The sequence below is a fragment of the Vulpes lagopus genome, chromosome 17, assembly GCF_018345385.1.
Source record: "Vulpes lagopus strain Blue_001 chromosome 17, ASM1834538v1, whole genome shotgun sequence".
Taxonomy (NCBI): Eukaryota; Metazoa; Chordata; class Mammalia; order Carnivora; family Canidae; genus Vulpes; species Vulpes lagopus.
In genome coordinates this window covers 30,693,446-30,704,577 of record NC_054840.1, presented here as the reverse complement: position 1 = coordinate 30,704,577, position 11,132 = coordinate 30,693,446, and the positions used below count along the sequence as shown (strand labels likewise).

General features: G+C 73.2%; 2 protein-coding genes across 2 annotated transcripts; both read right to left on the bottom strand.

Annotated features, from left to right (window-relative positions):
* Nucleotides 1-302: 302 nt before the first annotated feature.
* LOC121477398 lies at nt 303-4,885 on the bottom strand. The gene is made up of 7 exons (XM_041731654.1): nt 4,874-4,885; nt 4,093-4,756; nt 3,330-3,424; nt 3,044-3,109; nt 2,392-2,491; nt 1,969-2,121; nt 303-1,675 (listed from the first exon to the last, which is right to left on the bottom strand). Exons 1-7 carry the CDS (start codon nt 4,883-4,885, stop codon nt 759-761), a joined length of 2,007 nt encoding a protein of 668 aa, XP_041587588.1. The 3' UTR covers nt 303-758.
* Nucleotides 4,079-6,058, bottom strand: LOC121477252 (translation initiation factor IF-2-like). Its single transcript, XM_041731426.1, has 2 exons — nt 4,989-6,058; nt 4,079-4,213 (listed from the first exon to the last, which is right to left on the bottom strand). Exon 1 carries the CDS (start codon nt 5,960-5,962, stop codon nt 5,165-5,167), a length of 798 nt encoding a protein of 265 aa, XP_041587360.1. The 5' UTR covers nt 5,963-6,058; the 3' UTR covers nt 4,079-4,213; nt 4,989-5,164.
* Between the last annotated feature and the right edge of the window lie 5,074 nt (nt 6,059-11,132).

Genomic DNA, 11,132 nt, shown 5'->3' with positions numbered 1-11,132 from the left:
GGCACAGACCTCCCAGGGCGCTTAGCACAGACCCCTGGTGACCTGAGGCTCCCCGGCTGTCACTCTGTCCCAGGCCCGTCCTGGCCGCGGGCGCAGGCTGAGTCGCAGTAGAGTCTGCGGGGTCCTGACCCTGGCGTCTGGCCGCCCCGGGAAGGCACGTGGGGACGTCAGCTGTGTGTGCCTGGCGGCGCCCCCGCAGGGGCTGGTCGGGGCCTGGGCGGCGCCCCCTCCTCCTCTCTGGGGGTGTCTCCGCACCCCGTGCACAGAGCTCCGGGAGACGCAGAAACGAGCCGGCCGTGCCCTCTCACACAACAACACTTTATTGAACTTGCAACAGCAAACAGGGGCTCAGAGCCGAGGGTGCGCGCCTTCCCCTGGGAGACCTTCCTGTCCTTAGAGGAAAGCGGGAATCCCACAGGGGTGCGGGTGCTGGAGTCCCCCGCCTGGGAGCCTGTGCGGACTCGACTCCGGGTGGGGGCGCGTGTCCTGAGGTCGGGGCGGTGAGAGGCGGTTCTGGGGGCGGCAGGGCTGACGTGGACCTGCGGCCCATGGGCTCCTGCGCTGGGTCCCCGCAGGGCAGCTGGACCCCGGCCTCGGGCCCCCTGGGGCCGGGTGACTGACTGCTGGAGCCCCAGCGCGTGGAGGAGCCTGCCTCCTGGTGTGGGTGTGGGTGTGGGTGTGGGTGGGGGTGTGGGTGGGGCCCACGGGCCTGCCCCCGCTGCCCTGCCCTGGGGTGTCCCGGGATCCCCAGGGCTGCCCTAGGTCAGCGACCTGGATCTGTGGGGCACGCCCAGGGCCCAGGAGGCCACATCCTGCTGTGAGAGGGCTCGTTCGGCCCGGGGCCAGAACGCAGGCCTGGCCAGGGCCCCGGGGCGCTGGATCCCATTAGCGCTGGGCCTGGGGCAGGCGCTCGAGTCGCCCCTGCCCCCACAGAGCCCGGGGCCAGGCCAGCCCAGGTCCCTCTGGGTCAGGGGCTGGTGTCCCGTGCGGGGGGTGCCGCCCTCCGGGAGGGACAGCGAGACGAGGCAGGGCACGGTGACGGCGGGCCGGAGCCTCCGGGCCCCCGCCCTCACCGCCACGCTCTGCCCCCGAGGCCCGCGAGCATCGAGCTGCCCCGTGGACGCGGGGGGCAGAGGGTCCCGGGCCTGTGCGGGGCCTCGGGGCAGCGGGCTCAGCGCCGCCCTGGCTCTGCCCTGGCTGTGCCCGTCACTGCCCAGCGAGGGGCACGAGCTGCAGTGGCCGCGGGGCAGGAAGGGTGTCCTGGGCCCGACAGCGTCATCCCTAGGGGGCTGGGGGGACCGCGTGATGGGAGTCCCGGGGGTGCTCCAGGGCCCGGTCCGTCGCGGGGCCTCTGGGGTGGCCCAGGCAGGTGCCGAATGGAAGGAGACCCCGTTTTCTGTCTTGAAGCCCGCCGTGTCCCGGGGCCGCCTGCCTGCACCGCCTTGTTGCCCCGGGAGGGTGGGGAGGGAGTTCCACCGCTGGGGCTGGGGGGCAAGTTGGACCATGGCCTGGCCGGGAGGGGGTCCGGGCGGCTCAGGCCGGGCGGCTGGGCCCGGGGAGGCCGGCTCCTCCACCCTGGGCGGTGGCTCAGAGGCCGGAGAAGGGAGGAGAGGCCCGGGCGCCGGGGACACTGGCTCCAGGCCCAGGGGCCTCGTGGGGAACTCCTCAGGTCCCGCTGGAAAGAGGCCGACGGGGTCAGCGTCTCCAGCAGGCTGTGTGTCCCCCGCTGGGGGCCCCGGGGGTCCTCACGGCTCCCGCGTGACCCCCCGGCCTGACCCTGTGCTCAGCCCCCCACACTGCTGCCCGGGCCCTGCAGTGGGTACCCGCCCGCCCAGCCCTGGCCTGGGGTCCCCGAGGCTGGAGCAGAAGAGGAGAGCCCCAGAGATGAGGACGGGGGCCCCGGGGGCTCTGTCCCCTGTGGGCGGCCCCAGCAGGCCGAGTCGGGAGGGGCCGGGGCCCTGAGCCCACCTGGCGGGGGCAGGTCGCACCGCATCCTGCGGAGCTGGGTCATGGAGGCCCGAAGGTGCCTGAGCACGGCCTCGTCCTCCAGGGCCCAGGGCTGGGCCAGAGAGTCCTGGAGGAACTCCCGGAGCCCTTCCAGGGGCAGCTTCAGGAGGCGCTCTGGGCGGTGGGCGAGAGTCAGACCCAGAGGGCCCCGCCCTGGGGCCCCCGGGGCCCCCAGGCCAGCGGCTGGGGTCCCGCTGTGCCCAGGAGCGCCGCGGGCAGTGCGCTGGCCGGGGTGGCCCCTGCCCGCTGCTCCACTCGGGGAGCCCCGCTGCACCCGCCTGCCCCGCCGTCCCCCCGCCCCAGGTCTGGGTGCTGCTCAGAGCCCAGGGTCACCGCCCCTGCCCCCCGCCCCCGGCACACCTGGGCTCCCGGGGGCTCACTTACTCCTGTGCACCTTGAGGATGGTATAGGCCATGGCCGTGAGCACCCTCTCCCCATCCAACACGTAGGCATCCCACAGCTTCAGGGTGAGCGAGAAGGGGGTCTAGGGGGACGGCGGGGTGGGAGGAGCGGCCTGAGCAGGGCCCCTGGGGGGCTCGGCTGGGGCTCGGCTAGGCCTGCCATCTGGCCCCCGGCTGCCTCCGACGAGGCCCCGCAGCGCCCCCCCCCCCCGGCCCCCGCCCCCCGCCTCCCCGTGCGTGCCCTCCTCCCAGGGAGATCAGGGACTCCCGGCCGCTCCGGGTTCCGACCCCGGCCAGCACCTCCCGCACCCCTGGGGGCACAGACTCTGCCCGCACTTGACGACACCACGCCTCGAGAGGACCCCAGGCTGGCCGCCCGATGGGCCGAGGGCCCGTTCCACACCCCGGGCTGACCCGGCCTCCCCCGGGGGAGCTGAGGCAGAGACGGGCCGCCCCCCGGGACCTCGTCCAGGGACCCTCTGGGCTTCTCCAGGACGGGCTGGGCTGCGAGCCTCAGCCTCAGCCTCAGGACCCCGGGGTCGGGCCTGGCTCGTCTGGAGGGTGGGGCTGAGCTGGGCCCTCCCCGGGGGCAGGGGGCAGGTCCGGGAGCGGGGGTCCCGGGGGGGGGGCCTCACCCGGCCGAGGAAGCACTGGAGAAACCATTTGGGGCTGTAGATGCCGGTGGACATCTGCTCCTCGTCCTGGCGGGAGGGCAGGGGGTGCTCAGGCCCCACGCCGCGGCCCCTGGAGCCGGGTGGACGCGCTCCCCACGGCCCAGCCCAGCCCCGAGGGCGCCCCCGGGCCCCAGGGGGAGGAACGTGACCCCAACTCTGGGCAGCTCGGAGGGAGGGCCATGCCCCCCACCCCCTGCCCCGGGCTCCGGGGACGGAGCCTCAGGAGCTCCCACTCGCCCCCACTCGCCATGTGCTTCCTCAGGTCCGGGAGAGCTCTTTGGAGGACCCGCTCGTGATGTCTCTGGAACCTGAGGAGCTTCGGGAAGCCCGGGACGAAGAAGCCTGAGAAGGCCCCAGGCCCCCACGGTCAGGGCCTCCTCCTGCACCAGGCGGGGTGGGGGGTGTCGGGGCAGGGGCCTCCCCGCCACGCCCTGACCCCCGTGTGCCCACCGCCCTCGGAGCCCTGGCTGGATCCGCTCTTCCCAGAGGGCAGGGCCTGCCTCCCAGGCCGGGGGCGCGGGGCCCGGGGACCCTCGTCCTCACAGAGACCCCGCGGGGCGTGGGCTGGGGGCTGAGGACCGGGCCCGGCTGACCCAGCACCCTCTCTCCTGCGGGGGCCGCCGCGGGGACAGGCGGGTCCCCAGCCCCGAGGGGCAGCGGGTGCAGGCCACGGGGAGGGTGATGGGCGTGCACGGCCCTCTGCTGTGGGGCTTGGGAGTGAGGCTGGGGGCCCCCGGGAGGGGGAGACGCTGCCCCCTGGGCCCCGTGTGGCCGTGGGCTGGCAGGGGGGCCTGGGGGACAAGCCGGCAGCCCGGCGGGAGGCTGGGGGAGCAACGGGAGTGCGTGCCTGGCCTGCAGACGGTGGGGCGGGTGGCCGTGGCTCCGGGACCCCGAGGCCACCGGGGAGGCGGGGCCCTTGCCCGTGGGGGGGCGAGCTGGGGGGTCCCCGCCTGCCCCCCGGTGCAGCAGCCTGCAGGGAGGCCCTCCTGAGCTCCCCGGCGGGCCCCTACCGTGCATGGAGTGCCGGTCGCCCACCATCAGCTGGGCCAGCGCCCAGAAGGCGTCCTCCTCGGGGAGGAACATGAGGAGGACGGCCGCGATCTCGCTCATGCCCTGGCAGTAGCCCACCTCCTGCAAGAGCCAGAGCCCCACGGAGGGCGTGCGCCCCGAGGCCCCCTCTGAGCCCTCCCCGCGGGCGTCAGGCTCCCCCGGCTCCCTCCCAGCCCGGGCTCCCGGAGGGGGCTCCCAGAGGGCGGGGGAGCAGGTGAGGGCCACCCGGACCAGCTGGGGCGCGAGCACCCCGGGCCCCGCTACCGAGCCCTGCGGCCGCCGTGCCAGGACCCCCGTCCTCAGGCCAGCAGGAGGGGCCTCCGTGAGCTGTGCCAGGCTGTAGGGGACCCGCCAGGTCTGGAGACCCCCCAGAGGGCAGGTCGGCGGGGGGGGGGGGGGGGGCCTGACTGTGGCCCCTGGCAGGTCCCACGAGGGGAGCTGGGCCAGGACACCCCGCGGGGCCGGGGAGCGTGTGAGCTGGGGTCCTCGGGGACCCTTCTGGAATGCGCCGTGGAAGGGGGCGGCCTCCTGGGCGCCTCGGCCTCGTTCCCTTCGGGGGAGTGGGAGCCTTCCCCGCCCGGGCTCTCGTCGGTAGTGCCGTCTGTCAGGGTCCAGACCCGAGCTCTAGGACGGCCGCGGTGCACGCGGGGGCCCTGGGCAGCCCCGGCCCTCGGGCACGCAGGCCCTGCCTCCCCTGGGAGGTCTGCACCCCGCCCCCTGCCCGTCCCGGAGGAGAGAGACCCTCCCCGGCATCTCGGGGGCCGTGGAGCCGGGGCCATAACTGTGAGTCCCGCTGGTCACCACCACTCAGGACAAGGCCGCCCGCGGGGCAGGAGGCGGGGGCAGGGACACTCACCGTGTCGTACACCGAGTAGGCTGCCAGTACACAGAACAGGGCTCGCTGCCTAGGAGGGGGGACAGTGGGGGGCTCTGCTCAGTCAGCCCCCGCCCAGCGAGGCCGCCGAGGTGCCGACACCCGCCCCGCAGGCCCCGCGGCCCGCAGGGCCCCTCCGCGGGGGCCGATCTCCGGGGTCAGGTCTGCGCACGGGGACAGGCGGCGACCTCACACGTGCAGCGTGCCGGGGGTTCAGTGCACCCTGGGGTGTCCGACGCCTCCGAGCGGCTCCCGCCGTGGGGTGTGCAGCTCCGGGCTCCCCCAGCGCCGCCAGCGCCCCGGGCCTCCAGCCCTGGAGCGGCCCCCCCCCCCCCCGCCGCACGCCCCCATGGGAGCCAGCGCTCCCCCTGCCCCGGTCCCCGCAGCCCCTGACGCCTCTCCTCCGCTGCCCTGGCCTGGCCCGGCCCCGTGTCCCGGGAACACCACCAGCCCCACGTGACCCCTGCCCCGAGCCCACGCAGCCGGGGCATCCGTGGCCCTGAGCGCACCCCCAGGTCTTCCCAGGTGTCCCTGGGCTGGACTCTGTGGGGGGCACCCCGGGCCCGCCCATCCCAGAGCATCTCGGGGCTCCAGGTCTGAGCCGCCGTGAGGAGAGCAGGGAACGTCGTGCAGGTGTGACCCCGATACAGGCTGCGAACCCCTGGGGTCACTATCTGAGCACGGGGGGGTACGGGGTGCGGCCCCCTCAGCGCTGCCAGGAGCCGCCCGATGCCCCCCGCACGGCGGCCTGAGTCTGCACCCCGGCTCCGCGGCCCCCGGGCCCGGGCTGCTGGAGGCCGGCTCCCCCCGGGCCGGGGGTCACAGGTCAGCCTGACCCGGCCGCGCTCTGAGGGCCGCGGGGGCCCCGGGGGGCAGCAGGTTCCCTGCAGGGAGGAGCACCGAGTTCTCGTGGGGAGACGGTCCGAGCGGCCCGCCCGGGAAGCCCAGCCACCCATGCCTGGCGTCTCCCCAGCCCCGCCCCTGGCGCCCCTGCAGGTCACCCCTGGGGTCCCGGGCTCCCACACACCCCGCCCGCTGCACACACAGGTAGCTGCACCCTATGCTCCACCCACCTGCAAGCCCCTGTCGGGGGCTCCCTGCCTTCCCCACCTCCCCGCGGCCCCTGGGGACTCTGCGGGACACCCGGGCTTCTGACGGGAGCAGGCCGTCCAGAGAACCCCAAGGTGGCCGGGGAGGCTGAGCATGTCCCACAGGGGGCAGCTGCACCGCGTCCTCGTGGGGGTGGGGTGGGGGTGGGGGCGGGACCGATAGTGTAGGGGTGGGGGTCTGGGGTTGTGGGGGATGGTGTGGGGGGTGATGCAGGGGGATGGCGTGGGGGCGGTGGGTGAGGGGATGGGGTGGGGGGCTGCGGACACAGGGCACCCCCTTCTCTAAGGTGCACACGGAGACGTCTACAGATAAAGGCGACCCCAGTCTGGGGTTTGCTGTGACCCCTGCCCCTGCCCCTGGGGCCCCGTGTGCTCCGCGCAGGGCCTGCCTGGACCGGGGCGGCGTCTGGGGGGGGGGGGGGGGGCGTCATGCCGTGTGTGCTCACCAAGTGCAAATTGTCTAAAACAAAATGCCCAGAATTCAGAAGTACATAAAGCACCGGAGGGTGGGTGTCACCCTGACCTGTCCGACCCTCGTCGGGTCCACGTGTCCCGGTCCAGCCGCGGCCATGCACCCTGGCCCCAGGTCCCCTTCGTGCCCCCCACGCCCCCACCCCGGCCCCCTGCTCTTCACGGGGCCGCCCCTCACCCCCTTGGGGTTCAGCTCAGACGGTGACCCCTGGAGGCCCCGTCCTGGGGCCTCCCCATCCCCGAGACCCTGGGGGTGGGGGCACGGGGGTCATCCCCAGCACCCTACCACGCGGCAGTGTGTTGTTTGCTGCCGTCGCTCCCCCCGGCCTCGGAGACCCCGTGTCCCCGGCACAGAAGCCCCCGGGCCTCTCCCAGGCCGGGCCCCCGACCCCCGAACCCCGCTGGCCCAGCAGCCTCACCCGACCCCGTAGCGGTCCCAGAACATGGTGTGACTGCGGAACGTGCGGTTGACGTCCAGGTCGATCTGCACGATGTCCCGGGAGGAGACCAGGGCCGCCTCCTTCATTGCCTGCGGGGAGACCCCGGGAGGAGGAGCCGGCGTCAGGGACACAGACCCCGACCTGTCAGCAGCTGCCGTCCTGGGCAGGGAGCCCCGGGGCCACCACGGGAGTGTGTCCTGCAGGAACCTCCACCCTTCCCCTGGGAGGCCGGGGACGGCGGGAGTGCCCACCGTGCCCGCGGGGCCTGCGTGAGGGCCTGTGCCCAGCTGTCGTGGGCGGGGAGGGGACTGAGGGTCAGCCCTGGACAGGGAGGGGACGTGGAGGATCAGCCCGGGTGGGGAGGGGACACGGGAGTTCAGCCCCGGGTGGGGAGGGGTCACGGAGGGTCAGCCCTGGGCAGGGAGGGGACCGAGGGTCCACGGGGAGTAGACGGGTCGGGTCCCACCTGGTATTTCCCGGCATTCCTGGCCTTAACCTGGTCGACGTTCAGCAGTCGCAGCCACACCTGTCCCCGCACCTGGGGCGGGACCCCCTTGTAGACCCGGCGTCGCAGCTGCGGGGAGGAAGGCAGTGCTGGTGAGAGGGGCCCAGGGCGGCCCCTTGGAGCCCAGGGAACACGAGGCATCTAGAAGGTTCCGGCGTCGGCTCCAGGGTGTCTGCAGAGAGGCTGGGTCTCCCTGGATCTGGGCCCCCCCCCCCCCCGTCCCCCGCGAGGAGCAGGGACCCTGGCCCCGACCTGACGCTCCCCCACCGCCGTCCCGGGGCCTGGGGAGGGAGGCCCGGGCTCCCAGCAGACTCTCCCCAGGCAGGGGGCTCCCCCGAGGACGGGGCAGGAGGACACTGAGGGCGGCCCCCCAGCCCCGTCAGGACGGAGAGCCCTCGGGGGCACCCAGCGCCCCACCTTCTCGCTGGGGAGGTAGTGGTCCCATCGCTTGAGCATTTTTATCCATTTGTCCGCGCGCCGGGTCTCCTGGCGGAGTTTCTGGGAGAGGACAGGCGGGGGCCGCAGGTGAGGCTCCCGCCGCGGGAGGTGGGCGCTCGGGCCGCGTCCAGTGCCCCGCGGGACCCGGAGGAGCCAGGAAGGCACAGGGCCCCCCGCGGACCGCGGCTCCGGGTCTCGGGTGCGTTCCCGGCGGCCCGTGCAGCGCTGGGACGGGGGACTGGGGAGACGCCCGGGGATGTCCTGGGGGACGCGGTGCAGACAGCTGGCCCCAGCTCCCCCCCACGTCCTGCCCGGGGCCCAGGACGGGCTCTCACCTTGGCCTCGCGGGGGCTGGGGTCGGGCAGCTCCCTGTCCCTGGAAGGCAGGAGACGCAGAGCCCTGAGGCCCCGGCCCCACAGCCGCGCGCACACACACACACACACACACACACACACACACACACACCCCGTCTGCACCCAGCGTCCTGGGGAGGGCAGGGCTCCCCCGGGGAGGGCAGGGGCTGCCAGCGGCCTGAGGGCGGGCGGGGGCGGCGTCTGGGGGTTCTGAGGAGGGTGTTTGCCGGTGGTGGGCTGGGCGGGGACCCCTCGGCGCCCCCAGGGGGTGACCTGCCCCCCTCCTCGATGGACCAGCCCGAGAGCTGTCAGCGTGGCCCGGGTGCCCCGTGACCGTCCCGCTGAGGTCCCCCCGCCTCCCCAGGGCCTGACTGCCCAGCGTCCAGCCGGCCTCCCCCTGCCCCCTGGCCGTCCCCCTGCTGTCCCCGGGCTCCCCTCTCTGCTGTCCCCTCTGCCACCCTGGCCCATTTCACCTCCCGTCCTGTCGGAGCCCCTGAGCACGACCACCCCTGAGCCATCCCAGCAGACACTGGGCCGTGAGCAGGGCCGAGGGGGCCCCACCTGGGGTCTCCAGCGTCCGTCAGGTTCTCGTGGGGCTGTTGACCCATCAGCCTCGTCCCCTGCGACCTAGGCCACTGGGCTGTCCCCTCCCTCCTTCCCGCCCAGGGCAGCCCCCTCCTCCTCTTGCCTCCTCCTGCCTGGTCGGGGCCTCCCTCTGCGGCCCCCCCCCTCCCTGCGCTGGCCTGGTCCCCGGCATCCACCTGCAGCCCCGCAAAAGCCTTCGGGTGTGGGCGAGAGCACCCCTGCGGACTCGGCCCAGACCAGGCCGTCCCCCTACGGAGAGCACGCCCCGGCCCCAGAGCCCCTCACGGGCGGGATCCCCTGCTGAAGGGACTGGACACCCCACCCCACCACCACCCCCGGATGCAGCAGGCTGACACCTGGGCCTGCCCAAAGCAGGCGTGGGGGCCCCTCCTCTGAGTGTCCAGGGGCCTCCCCCGGGCCCAGCTCCCTTCCTGCCCACGTCCCGGGTCGGCCTCCGGGGTGTCTCAGCTGCAACCCGGCGCAGACATGGCCCTCAGAGGGCTCCAGGGGACCAGGTCCCGACCTGGGGGCGGGGGGGGTCAGCCTCCAGAGAGGTGTTCCTGCAAAGGCCACCCGCCCTGGGATGGATGAGGGGTGTCCAGGGGACTCACTGCAGAAAGCCCTGGTGGTCGGCGACCTTGCACAGTGACAGGTCCTGCGGAGACCCTGCTTGGTGCGCCTGCAACAGAGGGGGCTCCGTGGTGGGGACCGATCAGAGCAGGGGAATGGGGACAGAGACAGGAGGGAGCAGAAGGGCTCCTCCCTCCCCTGGATCCTGAGGGAGCGCCGACCCTCTGAGATTGGCCGGGCGCCAGAGTGGGCGCAGCCTGACAGCCTCACCTGCTTCTGTCTATCAGTGACGATCCCCACCTGGGCCTCACCCGGACCCGGCGACTGTGGTCCCCACCTGGGCCTCACTTGACCTGGTGACTCTGATCCCTACCTGGCCCTCACCCAGGCCTGGTGACTCTAGTCCCCAACTGGGCTTCACCCAGGTGACTCTGGTCTCCACCTGAGCCTCATGTGGATCTGCGACTGTGGTCCCCACCTTGGCCTCACCTGAACCTGGTGACTCTGGTCCCCACCTGGGCTCACCTGGACCTGGTAGCTGTGGTCTTCATCTGGACCTGGTGACTCTGGTCCCCACCCGGGCCTCACCTGTACCTGGTGCCTGGGCTCCTCCGCTACCAATGACGAGGATCCAGGATGGACCCTTAGTTGCTACTGACACCGGGACCATCCCCAGGGTCTCACTTGTTCCTGGTGACTGTGGTCCTTGCCTGGGCTGACCTGGCTCATCCTTGGCTCTGATCCCCTCTTGAGCCTCACCTGCTCTTGCAGGTACGGTCCCCCCTGTCGTGGGTGTGTAGTGTCTATGGTCCCTTCTGGGCCTCACCTGATGGTACTGGGCCACGATATTGGCCCTTTGCAAGGCCAGCAGGGTCTCCGGGTCCTCCTGCATCGTGCTGCAATCCAAACACATCCAAGGATGACGGCGCGTGAGAACCTTCCGAGGACACATGCGTCCGGGTGCTCCCCGTGGGCAGGCGCCCCTCTGTCTGACCGGAGCCGGAGACAACCCCGTAGCCCCGAGGGGCACAGGCATCACACACGGGCCCTCGCTGCCTGTCTGTCCGTCGCCCACCGACAGTCCACCTTCCCAGCCACTGTCCCAGGGCACGCCGTCACGCTGGGGTCACAGAGCGCTCCCACCCCGGTATCAGGAGCACACGGGCGGGGGACCCAGGGGCTCCGGGGAACTGCCCACCTGATGCTCGGGGGTGACGTCTCCCAGCCCGGGGCCGGCGCAGAGATGGTGGTGGGTGGGCCGGCCAGCGAGTGTCCCTGCGGGCTTGGGGGGGGGGGGGCGGGAATCGAAGGTTTCTCCGAGATTCCACAAGCACACGACCAAGGGGAGAAAGCGACGGACTGGACTTCATCAAAATTAAAACCTGATGCCAGCAAGAGTGCGACCAAACTCCCCACCCTGAGGGCAGCGATGTGTGAATAGCCTGAGGGGGGCCCTGGGGGAGCACGAGGGACTCCACGTTCTTTGGAGCCTGAAGAGCAAGCCTGCTCACGGGCCAGGGGGACGCAGCGGGCACAGGGCGGGATGGGGGGGTGACAGTCACCCCTGTCGGGGTCCATGCGTCTAGGACAGGCTGGAAAGGTCATGGCTTGGGTGCCTGCACAGCAGAGGGCTTACAGGGGAGCGGGGGTCCCGG

Coding starts and splice junctions, on each gene's coding strand:
- LOC121477398 (XM_041731654.1), bottom strand. Junction 2,122..2,391: donor CATCCTCAAGGTGCACAGGA/GTAAGTGAGCCC, acceptor CCCACCGCCCAG/AGCGCCTCCTGAAGCTGCCC. Junction 1,676..1,968: donor GTGCGACCTGCCCCCGCCAG/GTGGGCTCAGGG, acceptor GCCTCTTTCCAG/CGGGACCTGAGGAGTTCCCC.
- LOC121477252 (XM_041731426.1), bottom strand. CDS start 5,962: ATGGGTGGCTGGGCTTCCCGGGCGGGCCGCTCGGACCGTCTCCCCACG.